The sequence below is a fragment of the Oncorhynchus kisutch genome, linkage group LG27 (genome assembly GCF_002021735.2).
Source record: "Oncorhynchus kisutch isolate 150728-3 linkage group LG27, Okis_V2, whole genome shotgun sequence".
NCBI lineage: Eukaryota > Metazoa > Chordata > Actinopteri > Salmoniformes > Salmonidae > Oncorhynchus > Oncorhynchus kisutch.
Genome location: NC_034200.2, coordinates 14,763,562 through 14,783,909, shown reverse-complemented (window position 1 = coordinate 14,783,909; position 20,348 = coordinate 14,763,562). Strand labels below are relative to the sequence as shown.

At 43.7% G+C, this 20,348-nt stretch overlaps 1 protein-coding gene across 2 annotated transcripts in view; it reads left to right on the top strand.

Annotated features, from left to right (window-relative positions):
- Positions 1 to 20,348, top strand: part of LOC109871998 (arf-GAP with GTPase, ANK repeat and PH domain-containing protein 3) — a 234,263-nt gene that overhangs the window by 127,423 nt on the left and 86,492 nt on the right. For both annotated transcript variants that reach the window (XM_020463066.2, XM_031806991.1), the window contains exons 9-11: positions 2,518 to 2,604; positions 11,436 to 11,540; positions 19,285 to 19,456. In XM_020463066.2, the coding sequence (XP_020318655.1) occupies positions 2,518 to 2,604; positions 11,436 to 11,540; positions 19,285 to 19,456 (364 nt within the window). The remainder of the gene's footprint in view (positions 1 to 2,517; positions 2,605 to 11,435; positions 11,541 to 19,284; positions 19,457 to 20,348) is intronic.

Below are 20,348 nucleotides of genomic sequence, written 5' to 3'. Positions count from 1 at the left end.
TTTTAGTTCATTTTGCACTGGATGTCCACTAAAGGAAACAAAAAAAGAATCTCCTGGAATGTTTGTTGTTGTTGATATTTCCAGATCCGTGCTAATTTTCCAACCTTTCTTCGACAAAAAGGGCTTCCCAACTCTTTCCGCATTAAGAGCGCTGTGCTATCAAAAAAAAGCACATTTCACCCCAATGAGTTGTCCCTCTGGCCTGTCATACCCAATAGGGAGGAGAAATGACTGGGGACTAGAGCGTTTTTGCTGCTTCGCCCTAGTGCCCCATTTGCGTAATTGTTCCGTCGGGAGGTGCGCTATGGAAACCATAGAACTTTGTGACAACAAAAAAAAGCAACATGTAACATTGGTAGTTGCTGAGTAGATCTGGGAGTCAGTTCATGGTCAAAGTGAAAACAGTCAAATCCACCCTCTGGATTGTGACAGACTGTAGGAACTCTTCTCTGCTGGAAATGCCCCCCCCCCCCCCCCCCCCCCCACGTCCTTCAAGCCCACCTTGCTTCACATCCTTACAAACAGTCTGTGTACAGTACAGTCAAGTCACGCTTGGAATTCTAATTCAACCACTCAAAGGACACGGCCCCATTACATGACATCACACTGCCTTTTGCCATACAACAAGGACTCAAGGACTAGAGGTGCCAAGTACATTGTGGTTTACTCTCCCCCCCCCCCCACCCACCCACCCACCCGACCACTTTCTTTTCATCGTTTTCTCTGTCATTTCTCTTTCTTTTCAGGGAAAGTCTTGAATGGACTTGAATATGTGGCAAACTTAAATAAGGGAATGTTAGGTGAAGTCGGGTAGTTTTATGAAGGCCTTCATAAAAATTAGGGTAGGGAGTCAGGCACAAGTGGTATCATACAGAATAATGAATAACTAATGGGAAATGGATTGCACCGACTTGTATGAATGTAGTGTCTATTTATTTAATTTGACTATGATTTGGAATTATCCATTCCCCATCCTTAATTATTGATATTTATTTACCTTTTTAAATGGTTTTATTCATTTCAATTTCGGTTTGGTATGAAGATTATGAACTTATTCCATAATCGCTTTTATATAATTTATGGATTGACAAATATAAGACTTCTGTATATCTTGTATTGTATTTTATTTACAATGGTACTCTATAGAAAGTATATTATATACATATATGAAATATATATATAAATAATGCCTTTATTGTCCATCCTATATTTTGTGGGAACTGCAATGTTTGGCTCATTCTGTTGATCTTATTTGGGAGTGAAACCTGTGACTTGATTTGTATGGTGTCTGTATAGAAACGAAAATAATCAGAATAAAACAATAAAATGTTGAAAATAATAAACCAGAGTTGGTTTACTTGAACTCGGACTCTACCTCTCTCCATTGGTGATTGATTGGGCATCCCTTCATCCTGTTCTGAGTGAGACCATAACAGTCTTGTCTGTTGGTTATGAGTGACATTCCTGTATTTCACCTGTTAGTCCGTGCTTTGGGGATATTCTGTGTACAAGTACTGTGTTTGTCAGAAAATGGGGTAATACTGTATTTTCGCTGCTTTTTCCCTCCACAGTCTGTCATTTGAAATGTAATGTGTTGGCAGCAGGTGTTGGTGAAATGTGCTGCTGCACCTGTTCACTGATGTGTTCCACTGTTGTTTGTAATGACCATGTTCAACTGCAGCTGTACTAACCCTAACACTGTGATTGCCTTGAAATGTATTTTCCCTCCTGGTGTTCCAATAGGAATTTCAGAGGAATTTGAAAGGAAACGCTTTATGAAACTCCTATATGATAACTTTCTTCATAATAACCTTCTTTTCCCCCTTACCTGCCTTTTCTCCTTTTTATTGCATTTCAACTTGACTTGTCAATGTATCTATGCAAAACGGCCCAGCTGGGCCTTAAAACTTGATTTGGACTGACCTAGAAAGGCCCAATGTGGACCTAAGAGAGGGGTGTTCCTCTATGATCTGGAAGGGTCCACTGTGGGCCTGACAGAGGGATGGATCTCCCATGGGTTTACAGGACTGAGTCATGACTCAATGTGTGGTCGTCTTTTGGTCTACTACCTATTACGTGTTGGGATGTTTCTTCAGTGTCTGGTCTGGTCTGTTCTGGTCTGGTCTTTTTTTATTACTGCACGCATGTCAATGTTACCGCTGTATGTTACGCTGGTCTGCTTGTTCGTTTACTTTCAAAGCTTTTGTTGTTGTTGAGAATTTTGTTTTGCAATGTTGAATTCGCCTCCCAACCGCTCTCCACACGCACACGCATACACACGCACACACACACACATCCCACACACACACACACACACACACACATATCCCCCCCCCCACACACACACACACACATCCCACACACACACACACATCCCACACACCCCAACCTCCAAACATTCTCACCTCTGACCCACATGCTCATCTTGACACATGCACCTTACTCAACCCCCCCCCCCCCCCCCCCCCCCTTTCATGTTTTCTCCAGTGACCGACTGACTCTCTTGTTTCCTTGCAGTCACGGAAAGCCAACAGTGAACAGGCAAAGACCACTGACAGTAAAACAGATAGTATAGGCAGTGGAAGGGCCATACCCATCAAACAGGTGAGTGTCTCTCTACTCCTACACTAGTCATAGATTGTGTCTGAAATCACACTCTATTCTCTAAATAGTGCACTACATTTGCTCAGGGCCCTGGTCGAAAGTAGTGCATTTCATTGATTAGGGTGCCCCATGCTGATCACCAATGGGTATTCAGGTAAGCATAGCATATTCACTGTGTAAGTAGCACATTTCTCCCCTTTAGTGCATACACTCCCCAATGTATGTATTTGGACAGTGATGCAAATGTTTTTATTTGGCTATATACTCCAGTATTTTGGATTTAAGATTAAATGTTTCATATGAGTCAACAATATAGAATGTCACCTTTTATTTGAGGGTATTTTCATTCATATCTGATTTACCGTATATAAAGTGCTTTCATTCCTAAATCTACTCCCCCGATATGAAGTCATAAGTAATTTGGACAAATTCACTTAGTGTATTAAAGTAGTCAAAGGATTTGTATTTGGTCCCATATACCTAGCACACAATGACTACATCAAGCTTGTGACTCTACAAACTTGTTGGATGCATTTGCAGTTTGTTTTGGTTGTGTTTTGGGTTCTCTTTCAAATACTGGTTTTGATGTCTCGCTCTGGGATTCGCTGAATAGGTGGATCACTATGGAAGAACCAATCACACAACGTCTGTCGGAGACAGACAGATCGAGTGGCGAATGAGGTGAGCCCCTCCCTCTTTATAAGGCGCCCCTCGCCCCACCCTCTAGTTACTCTCGTTCACTTCCTTGCAACGATCACTATGCTCTCTAAGCTCTCCTCAGCACGATTTGACCACTGTCTTCCTGCTTAACCTCGTGGTTCGCCTGAGAACAGTTAACGATGCTCAATGTAGTGCCCCCCGCCCTCTTGTCCTTCATGTTGAGTACTGACCAAAAGGAATGCTTTTGCTAAAAGTGGAATTAGCCTTTTGCTATTTTCTACTTGCTCTAAGTCTAGTTATAACTAGCGTCACACGGCTAGCTAATGAGACTTGGCCAGCTGAGGCCGCAATAGCTAACCCGTTGTGCCAGCTAACCACCACTTGCTCTTACTACCTGTACAGACGGTAGAATTGCTAGCTCTCCTCTCTCGTTTAGCTTAAATAACGATGAATCGTTTTGTGTTGACTAAACTGACCGACCCAGCTTTTCAGCTCAACGGTCAAGCAAATCTTTATGTTCACGGAAGAACTACGCTGCAACACGTTTGTGTTCTGCTAGCATTGTGCTAAACTAGCTAGGCTATTGGCCCACGAGGCGAACATTAGCAAGCTAACCACACAATTTGGTTGCTAGCTAGCTAACGCCTACGTTAGCCTCACAGCTTTAGCATTTATACACAGTACTCACTTCAGCTAGCCGTTAGCCACGAGGCATCTAATGAGCTAGCTCATGCCTATCAAGGCTAAATTCGCAGCAGGCACTACTGGATTTAGCAGGCCTTTTTCTATGAATTGGGGCCAAAGGAAGGGTAACAGCGGTTTGACCGCAACCCAGTCAGACTCTGGTTCAATAAATGATGGCCACTGCTAATCTGCCTCAGGCTGGCACTTGAACCCCCTCGCTCTTGCGTTTGCTACTCGATGATGATGGAAAGCCAACTTTCCTCTCTCGCTTGGTGCATTTAACATTCACACGTTTTGTTGGCTAAACTGACCAGTTACACCTCAATGTGCTATGGTCAAATGAGAATCTATTCTATAACGCTATTCAAATGGTTTTCTTCGCCATCTGTGGCGCAAGCCAACAAGGGGAACACTTGCTAGCTAACACCACAGCCTCACGGCTAAGCGTCGACTAGCACACGCATAACCCGGTTAGCAAGGGCTTGTAAGTAAGCATTTCACTACACCTGTTGTATTCGGTGCATGTGACAAATACAATTTGAGTTGATTTGAATTGAATACTTTACTCCCAGAGTTATCATGGGCCCCCGTATGCCATGGGAAACAAACATGCTTATGCAGGTCTCAAACGAGTCCTGCGAGTGATGTAAGGTTTTACTGAGTACCGGCCTTTGCTAGCTTTAGCTATGCTACTAGCCCTCACAGCGAATGCTAGCTAGCTAACCACCATCTGCCGATAGCTAGATTAGCTCTCATATTTAGTTTGCCTAGCATTAAGTTGCTTGGTGCCTACTAACTGAACCAATCCCAACCTGCGGTGATCCAGTCTACGAGACGGCGTAAAACAGGCTAGCTAACACGGCAAGGTCATCCCCTCTCGGGCTAAAGGTGATGGTCTACGCTTTTCCTCCTCTATGCCTGATACTAGGCAGAGCGAGGGAACCAGGCTTATCCCTCATCTTAGTTGCCACTCAATGGCCAGGGAGGCTCTGTTTAGCAGAGATCACTCTCCTTATTTACGACCAGCCCTGGCAACTACCGTTAAGCAGGGATCTTCTGACCTAAGAGAGGAGAGATGTTCCACCCTCACCCTGAAACCCTGGCCCATGGGTCTGGCCCGTAAGACGATGAATCTGATGTGACAAGCTTGCCGCTCAGTCAATTGAGACTATCCAGAGTGCCAGAGCCACTTCTACATGCTCACTGTATGTTAACAGTCTCCAAGCATTTAGCCCGGTCTTGAGACCGGTCTATTGTGTTTCAGGCTATTTCGCAGCAGCCTTTAGAGGCGCAGGAAAGCATGTAGAATACATATCTCCTTCAAAACTGCTTTACTTGATTGCCCTGACGTCTGCAAAGCGAGTGAGTGAGATGCACGCACTGTCAGTCCACCAATTGTGCTTACAGTTTGCCCCAGGGTTTTCCTAGGTGACTTTTCTACCTAACCCCACCTTTATGACTAAGGTCAGCAATACTTATAATTGCCTCATCGAGAGCTTTTGGCTTTCCACCCGCCGCCCTTCTCTTCTACATAGGATGAGCGTCTCCACCGTTTGTGTCCAGTTTCGTGCTTTCTTTGCACATTTACTTGGATAGAAAAAGAGCATTACGAAAGAGCGATCAATTCTTTGTGTACTGGGCACCTCCCTGCAAGGCTAGGCTCCTCTCTCATCAACGACTATCCCATTGGATAGCGGAGGCTATTATACTGGGTTATAATCGCAAAGGTTTTACAGCCCCTAGAGGGCCTGACGACTCATTCCACCAGAGGTATCGCTATCTCTTGTGCGCTGTTCAAAGGCATTTCTGTACAAGAGATTTATGATGCGGCATGTTGGGCCATTCTGCATATATTTCTTCAGTTTTACTAACTGAATTTCACTGCTCCTTCTTTGGCACATACACAGTCCTCAGTGTCAGAGCCTCTTGAGGGGTGAATGCAGCCTTGGCTTCGGAGAGTCTGTCTGCTATACGGGAGTTGGCTGTATCCCATAGTGAGACATTGAAACTAGTATTTGAAAGAGAACCTAAGGTTACTTGCGTAAGCCCCGGTTCGCTGAGAATATGAGTGAGATGTCGCACCGCATTTCCCTGCTCGCAAGAGCGCAAGGAAGAGAGACATGCATGAGAATAACCAGATGGTGGGGCGAGTGCACATGGCTCCTTATAAAGAGGGAGGGGCTCAGCTCATTCGCCACTCGACATGTCTGATTCCGGCATATGTGTGCGATTGGTTCTTCCATAGTGAGACGTCTCACTCATATTCTCAGATAACTGGCATTACACAATTAACCTTAAGTGATGTTTTGCCCAATAGGAACTGAATGATGACTGGAGTAATTTTCTTTGTAAATGAGTACATTAGATGTTTCTGAACTGTTCTTCTAAATAATCCTGATAATGCCATGATTTAAGAAAAATCATGAATGAATCATGAATAAGGATGAGTGAGAATGTTGCAGAGGCTACAACAAAACATGCTAACCTCTTACCATTCCCAATAATTGGGGAGGTTAGCATTTTTCAGGGTTATGATCTTTGTCCCTCTGTAACTTTCATCATTCACTACTCATTGATGATTATTGACAATCATGGTAGCATCCACGTTCACGTAGAAGTGTTCAAAAACGTCTTCTATTTTCACTTACAATAAAAGTGACAAAATGTACACAGTACATTATTCACCATTCAGTTCCTGTTATGCAAAACACAACCAAAACAAGCTGTAAATGCATCCAACAAGTATTTTGAGTCACAAGCTTGATGTAGTCATTGTGTGCACGGAATATGGGACCAAATACTAAACTTTTGACTACTTTAATACACTATGAGTGAATTGGTTCAAATACTTCTTCAAATGGGGCGGACTAGGAACACAAAGTGCTTTCATTTATAAACGTTAGAGCAGATATGAATGAAAATACCATAGGAATTAGAATACTACATTTAATTGTAATTTAATAGGATCTCTATGGAAAATATCCCAAATAAAAGTTGACATTCTGTATTGTTGCATATGCAACATTTGATCTCAAATTCAAAATGCTGGAGTATAGACATTTTTGCTTCACTGTCCAAACACATACAGAGGGGAGTGTATTTAAAAATGTATGTATATTTGAAAAAGTTTTGCGCATACTATTCCTGATCTGGCAAGTGTGTTTATGTGAGTGTTGAGGAAATGTTTGCTTTGTGGGTGGGCTGAATCATACAACTTTACAACCACCAGATGGCGACGTGATACCACATTACAAATGAAAGAAACCATTAAAGATTGTAATCATTAGAATCCCATTGCAAGTAGTGCTGTCTGAACCCCGAGGGTTCTTAGAATGAAAGGAAAAGGAACATCAGAAGGAGAATTTCCCTGCAAAGTATCAAGACATACAGATCACAATCTTTAGATTACTTACTTTCTGGACGTGTAGCTGTCAGGTTGGATGGGTTTGAAGATTTAGACTCACTATTAGCCTGGAGAATTTGTCATATATTCTGCGATCATGTTGCATTACGTAGGTGTCACATATTGACAAGGTATAATTTTCAGCATTAGAGATTGGGGCTTGTAATTTCGTTGAAGGCAGTATTTGGTATATCCATCCCGTTGTATTTTATTTGACCTTCTAATGTTATTAGACAAATACTCACTTTGTTGTCTTTTCATTTCCCAAGAAAATGTAAGCTTCTAAATCACTATATTTTCCTCGTTCCCCAGAAATCAATTTCCCGGAAACAACTTTGAGTAATTATAATATTCCTATAAAACACTGAAAACTGTCGACACCAGTGTAAGGATCACAAGCTTGTCTGTGTAACCAAGCTCCAAATATAGTTTTAATAGTCTTTGAATATGCGCTCCAGTCACCTTTTCGCCTCATTGATCACCTGGTTTTACTTAAAGGCACATCTCAATAGATGCTTCAGGTATGACATGACATGGCACAAGGTGGTCGGGTGGGTTCCATTGCCCCTCCGTTACTCTTCTATTGTTCCCACAAGTAAGGAGGGGGGCAGACGACATCAGACCAACTCTTGAAGTTTGCAGTTGTCTAAAAAAACACAATTTTGCTCAAAACATATACATATATATATTTTGTTTACCTTAAGTGTGTACACATGACTTATTTACAGGAAAGGGAGATACCTAGTCTGTTGTCCAACTGAATGTATTCAACTGAAATGTGTCTTCCGCATTTAACCCAACCCCTCTGAATCAGAAAGGTGCCGAGGGTCTGCCTTAATCGACATCCACGTCTTCAGTGCCCGGGGAATAGTGGGTTAACAGCCTTGCTTAGGAGCAGATCGACAGATTTTTGTTTTTGCCTTGTCAGCTCGGGGATACGATCCAGCAGCCTGGCCCAACGCTCTAACCACTAGGCTACCTGCCGCCACAGGAGCAATTAGGGTTAAGTGTCTTTCTCAAAGGTACATCGACTTTATATTTTGGATATTGTTTTTCAACAGGAAAACTTAAGAAATAGAGTCTTTTAGTATACATTTTCCTTTCAAATTAAGCTAAATAGCCTGTATGAAGTACAGTGGAATCAAACATCACACTGAGTTGGCGTAATTTGTACTAAGAACCAGGATAAGGAGTGATTGACACATTGATTACTATTCTCTCCTGATTATATGAGGGCTTTCAGCAAGGGTTAGTATCCTAATCCTAGCATTATCCTTCTTACCCGGGAATTACGGGAACGATCAAAGTATACACTTAGTTTTTCAACGTGGTGGGCCAAGCATTCCCTGCTGTTCAGGACACTGTCCACATTTCTGCACAATTAGAATGAATACAAGTATAAGATGACAGATGAAACGCATAGTAGAAATGGCCAAATAAATCAAATCAGCCAGGAAACATTGCCAAACAAACCAAATATAATGTTTACAAACTTTTTATTGAGTCTCATTTGATCCCAATCAGAATGGAACTGTAATGACCAGTGCAATTCCCTCCATATCATTGACCAGGTTTAAGTAATGTTTAAGGGGATTAGACCAGCAGGGCCAGGTGAGAGGGAGGTCAGTTGACAGAGATCTTAAAGACCCCCCAAACATACTTACTGTGAGCTCTGCCATTCATTCTACCCATATGATAATGGCCTAAAGTAGGGCGTCTTCCCTTGGTGGGTATCATAGCAACCTACAATAAGACGATAAGATAAGACCTGGCCAGCTCTCGTCCCTTGATCTACCCAGGAGTGGTGGGTGGGTGTGGGCTATTAAGAGTAGCTTATGGCCTGCCCTGGCCAGTCAATAGCACAATATGGAAAATCAACGTGCCAATGTGAGCTTAATTACCCCTATTGGGCAAATTATACACTGCCCCCCACTCCACCTCCTCCCCTCCCTCAATCCACTGACCCTGAGCCCCCTCCTATCTGTAAATATTTTAAATAAAGGCAACAACACACTCACTGCCGTGGAGCTGTCAACACTTTTTTTATTTATTCTGGCCTTCGCTCTCTTCTCTCTATTTCCCCCTTTCCCAAACCCCTCTTCTCTTCCTCCTGTTCTCTTCCGGCTTGGCTGTCACATCAGCCACTGTGGCAGGATGCAGCTTCTTTTTTTCTTCCCGGTAGCGTGACAATGGAAAGGGAAGACGCTATCTCCTCTGTGTAGATATGGCAATTATCTGGACACGGAGAGTGCGTTTGGCGATTGGCCGGTCTCCTTTGCCACAAAGCCTGAACATGGTGATCATGGTTGAGTGTGAAGTCGGAGAGCGCGGGAGGGAAGGAAGGAGAGACAGACGGTGAAACGCAATTATTTATTTTTTCTTTAAGTATCCACGACATGCGCCCATTGACTCTATTTCGGTCATGATAAAATAACACTATAGTTGCTGTAAGTGATCAAATTATTCTTTAACATAAATGTGAATTATAACTCAATTATTCTAATTGTTTTAAATGGAAGCTCAATGTAATAAAATATATTAGAGTATAAAACAATTTTATTCTGCTTTTGTTTCTGACAGTCAAATGAATTAAGCGGTTGTATAAAGTACCTACATTGGACTACTTCTCAGTATTAGTATTGATCTTTTCAAACCAGTGATGAATTTATGTTGGTCCACTGATTGCATGTATAGATTTATGGCTTGGCTCAATAAGGACAGGAGATGTATAACATTATTTGTGTGTAAAAACATGCATTACACCGTCGCCAGAAGCCTTGTGACGGGACCATTTACTTCATGTGATCATAAAGCCATTACATTGTGTTTACAGTTCTTTTATTGACCAAATCATGGAGAAAAGAGTCTGTGCACGCTTTGATCAATTTGAGTCATTTCGTATACCAAGCTTTCGGGTCACAAAACCAAATCATGAACAGTATGTATGTATGTGTATGTATGTGTTTCGCACATGAGAATACAAATACGTTTCTAAAAGCCGTCTTTGAAATATCCCTAATAACAGCAGTATGTCTTTGTTCAAATGGCAAAACAGTTTTGGGTAGTGGTTCTCAAACTTCAAGAAAAGGCCATCACACAAAGTGATGATCAGAGGCCTGCTAGGGCCCTCCAGTAGGGGGGTTATGGATGTTGTTCAGCAGGGTATAGGGGTCCTCTCCTTGGGCATACAGAGGCTGTCCTGGGGCCCCAGCATGAGTAGGTCAGGTCCAGATCAAGGCAGGGGCCAGGATTAGGATGATTGTCGGCCCCCAGCCTGGTGCCTGGGTCAACTAGGGTCAGCTCCTGATGTGTTAATTAGAATTATACAGCTCTGCAGGACGGCCAAGCCTAGGACAATATCGGAGGGTGAGGTTACCGTATTTAACACTGAGACACACACACACACACAACCCTGGCTGTAAAAGCACAAACACTCCCCTGGTAATTCCCTAATTAAGCGTGCCCCTCCCTGGTCCATACCCCCAGAGAACCCTCACAGCCCCACAGAGCCCAGTGTTTGGCCAACTCCTGCAGAGGAACTGCCATTGTTTACCCTGGATTGTCCAAGCAGATAAGGCCAACCATCTGAGGAGTTAAGAGGCTCCAGAAGATAATGGTGGTGGTGGAATAGAGGAGAGGGGCTAAATCAGGCCTTTGAAGAGGGGGAGATCACACATCCTAATCCCTCGATGGAGAGGTCCTCCAAAGTTCAACTGGTCAGGACATAGGGATGAATACATACAGGGGCAAATTGGATTGTCTCTGCTCACTTCGACTGTAAGAGTGTAGTTTGCAGTAGGACAGGACCAATTGTGAAGGTTCAAGTGGCCGCTGTTGAGTTGCGTTGACTATGAGGTTGTAGTGGACCAATGAGAATCATAAGTTAAAAGGTTGTACTCGCATACTTACTCATATACATTCAAGCAACCTGCTCCTGTAATATTACCCCTCTGGTCAGATCTATGGATAGAGCAAGTGTTCTCATTGTCATCCCAAGTTTGTTGCAGTATATGTTTTAGTCCACTGTGTTTAGCTGGAGGAAGACATTTTCTGACCCTTTATTCTCCTCTTCTCTCTCCTCCAGGGCATCCTTCTGAAGAGAAGTGGGAAGTCCCTGAATAAGGAGTGGAAGAAGAAATACGTCACACTTTGTGACAACGGCCTCCTCACCTACCACCCCAGTTTACATGTGAGTATCCAGACATTTGGTGTAGTTCCGTTTGCAGTGGACCGTTTTAGCTATGCAGGGAATAGAGAAACGACTACATGCAGCAGGGAATAGAGAAACGACTACATGCAGCAGGGAATAGAGAAACGACTACATGCAGCAGGGAATAGAGAAACGACTACATGCAGCAGGGAATAGAGAAACGACTACATGCGGCAGGGAATAGAGAAACGACTACATGCAGCAGGGAATAGAGAAACGACTACATGCAGCAGGGAATAGAGAAACGACTACATGCAGCAGGGAATAGAGAAACGACTACATGCAGCAGGGAATAGAGAAACGACTACATGCAGCAGGGAATAGAGAAACGACTACATGCAGCAGGGAATAGAGAAATGACTACATGCAGCAGGGAATAGAGAAATGACAACATGCAGCAGGGAATAGAGAAACGACTACATGCAGCAGGGAATAGAGAAACGACTACATGCAGCAGGGAATAGAGAAACGACTACATGCAGCAGGGAATAGAGAAACGACTACATGCAGCTGGGAATAGAGAAACGACTACATGCAGCAGGGAATAGAGAAACGACTACATGCAGCAGGGAATAGAGAAACGACTACATGCAGCAGGGAATAGAGAAACGACTACATGCAGCAGGGAATAGAGAAACGACTACATGCAGCAGGGAATAGAGAAACGACTACATGCAGCAGGGAATAGAGAAACGACTACATGCAGCAGGGAATAGAGAAACGACTACATGCAGCAGGGAATAGAGAAACGACTACATGCGTGCTTGTCCCTCACAAAAAGTTTAAATTAACGATTTAACGTACATTTATCAACAAGGTTTCCAGAGAGACATAAAAGCTAGCAGAGATCTTTCACCCTCTGATTATAAGAACTCCATCTTAGATGACTGTTATTAGTGACTGCCCACGGAACAAGGGGCGTCTGCCCTCTTGTTCTAGTGGTCCAAGTCTAAGATGTTGGTTGCTCCCGTGGGAGACCCGGGTTCATATCCCGCGTGTTACACCCAGTCCTGGAGTTATGGTAATGGAGACATGCATGGCGCTAGCTGCTACTGCTGGGGGTCTGCTGTGCGCCTGCCACGCCCGGGCCACCACGCTAGCTTGTATTTATAATGGCGCTCGCCGCTGTGCGTGGCGCTTGTTGGAGGCTGAGGGACCTGCCACATCCGTCTCTGTCAAGAGTCCCGCTGGGCCACTAATACCTCTTAAACACTCCGCTGCAGCCTGCCGGCAGACAGCTCAGTCAGGACCCCCCCCACAGCACGACACGGCTGCCTCATGCCCTGCTTGTCCCGGTCTACAGACCTCTAACCCCTCCCACTCCCACTCATGAGTTCTCGCCTTTGCATTAAATCCTTAAGAGTCTATTGACACATAACAACATAATAAAAAAAATCCCCATCAAAAAATCTGTCAGTTTAAGCTGATCAGGTTTTTGTATTGGACTTCGTCTCAATTCACCGCATTCGCATCAGTGGGATACCGAGCTACAGCGGTCTTCTCACGAAAACGGTTATAACGTCCAAACCGTTTCAGCTACTAACTATTATGACCACTCTATGGAAAGGGGAGACTGAGGAGCACGGACGAGTTCCAAGTGTCACGGGACTCGTCTGAAGGTAATCCATACAAACGGATGGAAGTATTTTTGTGTCAACAAAAAATAAGGGGTTAAATATGTCTAAAAAAAAAACACATTTCCTGAGATTTCTTACACTACACTTACATAAACATTTTAGAACACCTGCTCTTTCAAGGGTTTTCCTTTTCTTTTTTACTATTTTCTACATTGTAGAATAATAGTGAAGTCATCAAAACTATGAAATAACACATCCGGAATCATGTAGTAACCAACCATTTTTGAGATTCTTCAAACAGCCACCCTTTGCCTTGATGACAGCGTCACACACTCTTGGCATTCTCTCAACCAGCTTCCTGAGGTAGTCACCTGGAATGCATTTCAACTAACAGGTGTGCCTTAAAAGTTAATGTGTGGAATTTCTTTCCTTCTTAATGCGTTTGAGCCAGTCAGTTGTGTTGTGACAAGGTAGGGTACAGAAGGTACAGAAGATAGCCCTATTTGGCAAAAGTCCAAGTCCATATTATGGCAAATAATAAGCAAAGAGAAACAATAATCAAATAAGCAAAGAGAAACAACAGTCTATCATTACTTTAAGACATGAAGGTCAGTCAATAAGGGACATTTCAAGAACTTTTAAAGTTTCTTCAAGTGCAGTTGCAAAAACCATCAAGCGCTAGCTAACTGGCTCTCATGAGGACCGCCACAGGAATGGAAGACCCAGAGTTATCTCTGCTGCAGAGGATAAGTTCATTGAGATTTACCAGTCTCAGAAATTGCAGCCCCAGTAAATGCTTCACAGAGTTCAAGTAACAGACACATCTCAGAATCAACTGTTCAGAGGACACTGTGTGAATCAGGCCTTCATGGTTGAATTGCTGCAAAGTAACCGCTACTAAAGGACACCAATAAGAAGAAGAGACTTGCTTGGGCCAAGAAACACGAGCATTGGACATTAGACAGGTGGAAATGTGTTCTTTGGTCTGGAGTCCAAATTTGAGATTTTTGGTTCCAGCCGCCTTGTCTTTGTGAGACGTGGTGTGGGTGAACAGATGATCGCGTGTGTATTTCCCAACGTGAAGCATGGAGGAGGAGGTGTGACGGGGGTGCTTTGCTGGTGACTCTGTCAATGATTTATTTAGAATTCAAGGCACATTTAACCAGCATAGCTACCATAGCATTCTGAAGCGATACGCCATCCCATCTGGTTTGGGCTTAGTCCCACTATAATTTGTTTTTCAACAGGACTATGACCCAACACACCTCCAGGCTGTGTATGGGCTGTTTTACCAAGAAGGAGAGTGATGGAGTGCTGCATCAGATGACCTGGCCTCCACAATCCCCTGACCTCAACCAAATTGAGATGGTTTGGGATGAGTCGGACCGCAGAGTGAATGAAAAGCAGACAACAAGTACTCAGCATATGTGGGAGCTCCTTCAGTACTGTTGGAAAAGTATTCCAGGTGAAGCTGGTTGAGAGAATGCCAAGAGTGTGCAAAGCTGTCATCAAGGCAATGGGTGGCTATTTGAAGAATCTCAATATAAAATACACTTTTTTTGGTTACTACATGATTCCGTATGTGTTATTTCATAGTTGTGATGTCTTCACTATTCTACAATGTATAAAATAGTAAAAATTAAGATAAACCCTTGAATGAGTCGGTGTTCTAAAACTTTTGACCGGTAGTGTATATCTCCTAGATATAAGACAGACACTTCCAAACCCTATTCCTGGTGATTTATTTTTTTTGGCTGTCTTTTTCTGCCATTTATGACAAATCTTATATTCAATGACACATTGAATGCGTTTCTATGGGCTATAGTAGTAAATTCCAAATTCAATATTTTATCAAATAACCCCAAAAAATCTAATTCAAATAGTGAAATGATCCATTGTATGACCATCTTAAAACAATTCCATATGTTTAGTGAAAGTTGGAGAAGTATTTGTGCACATTAACACATTAAGATTTGTTTGACCTTAGAGTCCAATTTGAAATAGTATAATGTATATTAGCAAGATCATAGATTAACACTTCTCAGCAAAAGACATTCATACTCGAAAAAGCATTGTCATTTGCTTGCAACATACAGTAAATACACTAAATCTGGTTTTATGATCATAGATTAGCTTCAAGTGCCTCTGTGTCCACATCACCAACAAACTAACATGGTCCAAGCACAACAAGACAGTCGTGAAGAGGGCAACCTATTCCCCCTCAGGAGACTGAAAGGATTTGACATGGGTCCTCAGATCCTCAAAAGGTTCTACAGCTGCACCATCGAGAGCATGACTGGTTGACTGGTTGCATCACTGCCTGGTATGGCAACTGCTCGGCCGCTGACCGCAAGGCACTACAGAGAGTAGTGTGTACGGCCCAGTACATCACTGGGGCCAAGCTTCCTGCCATCCAGGACCTCTGTACCAGGCGGTGTCAGAGGATGGCCCTAAAAATTGTCAGACTCCAGACACCCTAGTCATAAGACTGTTCTCTCTGCTGCCGCACGGCAAGCGGTACCAGAGCGCCAAGTCTAGGACAAAAAGGCTTCTTAACAGCTTCTACCCCCAAGCCATAAGACTCCTGAACATCTAATCAGATGGCTACCCAGACTGTTTGTATTGCCCCCTCTCTCTCTTTTACACCACTGCTACTCTCTATTGTTATTATCTATGCATAGGTAACTCTACCTACATGTACATATTACCTCAAATACCTCAATTAAGCGGTACCCCCGCACATTGACGGTACCCCCGCACATCGCTATTTTTATTTTACTGCTGCTCCCTAATTACTTGTTACTTTTATTTCTTATTCTTATTTATTTTATTTTTTAACTGCATTGTTGATTAGGGGCCTCGTGAGTACGCATTTCACTGTAAGGTCTACACCTGTTGTATTCGGCGCATGAGACTAGTACAATATGATTGGATGATATTCTTCTCGTGAGATGATAATGGAGTAATTTAGTATCCATTGTTAGCAGAGCAATGTAGCATTACAGTGATGTACAGGTAATTGACAAAATAGGGAGTTGGGCCACTACAAGCCGCCAGAACAGTTTCAATGCACCTTGGCGTAGATTCTACACATGTCTGGAACTCTATTGGAGGGATGCGACTCCATTCTTGCACTAGAGATGTTGTGTTGTACTGATGGTGGTGGAAAACGCTGTCTCAGGCGCCACTCCAGAATCTCCCATGTGTTCAATTGGGTTGAGATCTGGTGACTGAAACACACAGACGCATACACACACACATACACTTTAAACCCCCTCTGCTCCTTTGAGACCCCTCATTGAAAGTCACTGAGATCTCTTCTATCATGGTAGCCAAAATAATGAACAACTGGGCATTTTTATAATTAACTTGGAGCCATACCTGTGTGGAAGTACCTGTTTTCAATATAATTTGTGTTCCTCATTTACTCAAGTGTTTCCTTTATTTTGGAATTTACCCGTCTGTAATTGACTAGTTAGCAGCTCTGTAGATCTAGATCATTATAGGTCGTAGGTCACCCGAGGCATGTCTATAAGCTCTGTCTGGAGTGTCTGTCTGCTAACTTACTGAGCAGAGGTGAGGCAGAACAGGAACTGCTGTTACATTACTAGACACCTGTTTATTCCCATTCTGAGCAACCAAGCAGACAGAGGGGGATGGAGAGAAGGGGAGAGAAGGAGAGATAGAGACAGCGGGTGTTATAGAGACAGAGCGACAGAGGGCGTTATAGAGACAGAGGGCGTTATAGAGACAGAGGGCGTTATAGAGACAGAGGGCGTTAGAGAGACAGAGGGCGTTAGAGAGACAGAGGGCGTTAGAGAGACAGAGGGCGTTATCGAGACAGAGGGCGTTATCGAGACAGAGGGCGTTATCGAGACAGAGGGCGTTATCGAGACAGAGGGCGTTATCGAGACAGAGGGCGTTATCGAGACAGAGGGTGTTATCGAGACAGCGGGTGTTATAGAGAGAGAGAGACAGAAGGTGTTGTAGAGAGAGAGAGAGACAGAGGGTGTTGTAGAGAGAGAGAGAGACAGAGGGTGTTGTAGAGAGAGAGAGAGTGACAGAGGGTGTTGTAGAGAGAGAGAGTGACAGAGGGTGTTGTAGAGAGAGAGAGTGACAGAGGGTGTTGTAGAGAGAGAGAGTGACAGAGGGTGTTGTAGAGAGAGAGAGAGACAGAGGGTGTTGTAGAGAGAGAGAGAGACCGAAGGTGTTGTAGAGAGAGAGAGACAGAGGGTGTTGTAGAGAGAGAGAGAGACAGAAGGTGTTGTAGAGAGAGAGAGAGAGACAGAAGTTGTTGTAGAGAGAGAGAGAGAGAGACAGAGGGTGTTGTAGAGAGAGACAGAGGGTTTTGTAATGAGAGAGAGAGAGATATAGGGTGTTGTAAAGAGAGAGAGAGAGAGAGATATAGGGTGTTATAGAGAGAGACAGAGGGTGTTATAGAGAGAGACAGAGAGAGATATAGGGTGTTGTAAAGAGAGAGAGAGAGAGATAGAGGGTGTTGTAAAGAGAGAGAGAGAGAGAGATAGGGTGTTGTTAAGAGAGAGAGAGAGAGAGAGAGAGAGAGAGAGAGAGAGAGAGATAGGGTGTTATAGATAGAGACAGAGGGTGTTATAGAGAGAGACAGAGGGTGTTATAGAGAGAGAGAGAGAGAGAGAGAGAGAGAGAGAGACAGAGGGTGTTATAGAGAGAGACCGGGGGTGTTATAGAGAGAGAGAGAGACAGAGGGTGTTATGGAGAGAGAGATAGAGGGTGTTATAGAGAGAGAGAAAGACAGAGGGTGTTATATAGAGAGAGAGAGACAGGGTGTTATAGAGAGAGAGATAGAGGGTGTTATAAAGAGAGACAGAGGGTGTTATAGAGAGAGAGAGAGACATAGGGTGTTATAGAGAGAGAGAGAGAGGGTGTTACAGAGAGGGACAGAGGGTGTTATAGAGAGAGAGAGAGAGATATAGGGTGTTATAAAGAGAGAGAGAGAGAGAGAGAGATATAGGGTGTTATAGAGAGAGACAGAGGGTGTTATAGAGAGAGAGAGAGAGAGACAGAGGGTGTTATAGAGGGAGACCGGGGGTGTTATAGAGAGAGACAGAGGGTGTTATAGAGAGAGATATATAGGGTGTTGTAAAGAGAGAGAGAGAGAGATATAGGGTGTTATAGAGAGAGAGAGAGAGAGAGAGAGAGAGAGACAGAGGGTGTTATAGAGAGAGACCGGGGGTGTTATAGAGAGAGAGAGAGAGACAGAGGGTGTTATGGAGAGAGAGACAGAGGGTGTTATAGAGAGAAAGAGAGAGAGAGAGAGACAGAGGGTGTTATAGAGAGAGACAGAGTGGGTTGGGAGCGAGAGCAACCGGGAAAGAGAGAAGGTGGGTAGGAGAGCGAGACATGGAACGAGAGCGCGAGGATCCCTTTAATTTCGCAGTCAGCCAAGCCATCCACACAATCACCTTCTGTTAATTCTATCTGCTACATCAATTAAATTGTTTGTAGAAACTAATTGAATGTGGCTTAATCACACATCTTAATAGCTTTGCACGCTTCGATCTGGCTGTTAATTCCAGCAATAAAATGAAATGAGAATGAGGAGCGCTAGCTGGCTGGGTAATTAGAGAAGAGGCAGGGGAAGAGATGAGTGCTTTATGGCACTGTGATAAAGGAAAGGAGAGAGATTTAGAGATGATGGGGGGGAGGGGGGTGCACCCAGTAACCCAGTAAAAGGCCGAGCAGAGCGCAGAGTTCTCCTCATTGATATCTGCTGATATCAATGAGTTTCACCTTGGCTTTCCTTCATCATCCACTTGGGATGGTGATGTTGTTTTAAATCCAAATCAAATGACCAAATTGAAAGAGAATGACTGTTTGTGTTCATTAGTCTACTCATTAAGCCTCTAAAAGCCAACTAGCTTGTGAGGCAGCATGAGCACAGGTGATACCTAATGTTCTGAAACTTCTCTTAGCTGTCGATCTTTTGGTACTTTTTTATTTTGCTTTGAAGTGGATGAAAGATATATGTCATATCATAAAACAAAATTGAAAAGTTATTTCTTGTCAGCTAATGGGGGCAGTTTGCGTTTTTTTTTTAATGGAATATCCACGTTTTAGAGTAATGACCTTGACTCTGTGTGTTTTTTTGTGATGCTTGTGTGTTCCAGGACTACATGCAGAATGTGCACGGGAAAGAGATTGACCTGTTGAGGACCACGGTCAAGGTGCCAGGGAAACGACCACCCAGAGCAGTCACCACTATCGCCCCCACCGCCAGCCCCAAGACAAATGGGCTGACCAAGGACCGCAGCACCCTGCAGCTGGGCGTAGGCACCACAGGTAAGAGGGAATGCCTAGTCACCACACTGTGGGTCCATTCTAGACCTCTGTACCAGATATGGGTCAAAACATATGTCAAGCTAGCTTTGATTTAGATTACATGTTATAATAGAACAAATAAAAGAATCCCAAAAGCTTGAAGCACACCTCAAATACTTTGAAGACTATATATGCAAAAGTATGTGGACACCCCTTCAAATTAGTGCATTCATATGTGGACACCCGTTCCTGACAGGTGTATAAAACCGAGCAATCAGCCATGCAATCTCCATAGACAAATATTGGCATTCAAATGGCGTTACTGAAGAGCTCAGTGACTTTCAACGATGGCATCTTTCCAACAAGTCAGTTCATCAAATTTCTGCCCTGCTAGAGCTGCCCCGGTCAACTGTAAGTACTGTTATTGTGAAATGGAAATGTCTAAGAGCAACAACGGGTCAGCCGCGAAGTGGTAGGCCATACAAGCTCACAGAGCGGGACCACCAAGTGCTGAAGCGGGTAGCGTGTAAAAATCGTCTGTCCTCGGGTTGCAACACTCACTACCGAGTTCTAAACTGCCTCTGGAAGCAACGCGAGAGCAAGAATTGTTCATCGGGAGCTTCATGAAATAGGTTTCTATTGCCGAGCAGCCGCACACAAACCTAAGATCACCATTCCCAATGCCAAGTGTTGGCTGAAGTGGCGTAAAGCTCGCCTCCACTGGAGCAGTGGAAACGCATTCTCGGGAGTGATGACTCACGCTTCACAATCTGTCAGTCCGACAGACTAATCTGGGTTTGGTGGATGCCAGGAGAATGCTGTAGAGTTTGGTGGAAGAGGAATAATGGTCTGGGGCTGTTTAGGCCCCTTAGTTCCAGTGAAAATCTTAACGTTACAGTATACAATGACATTC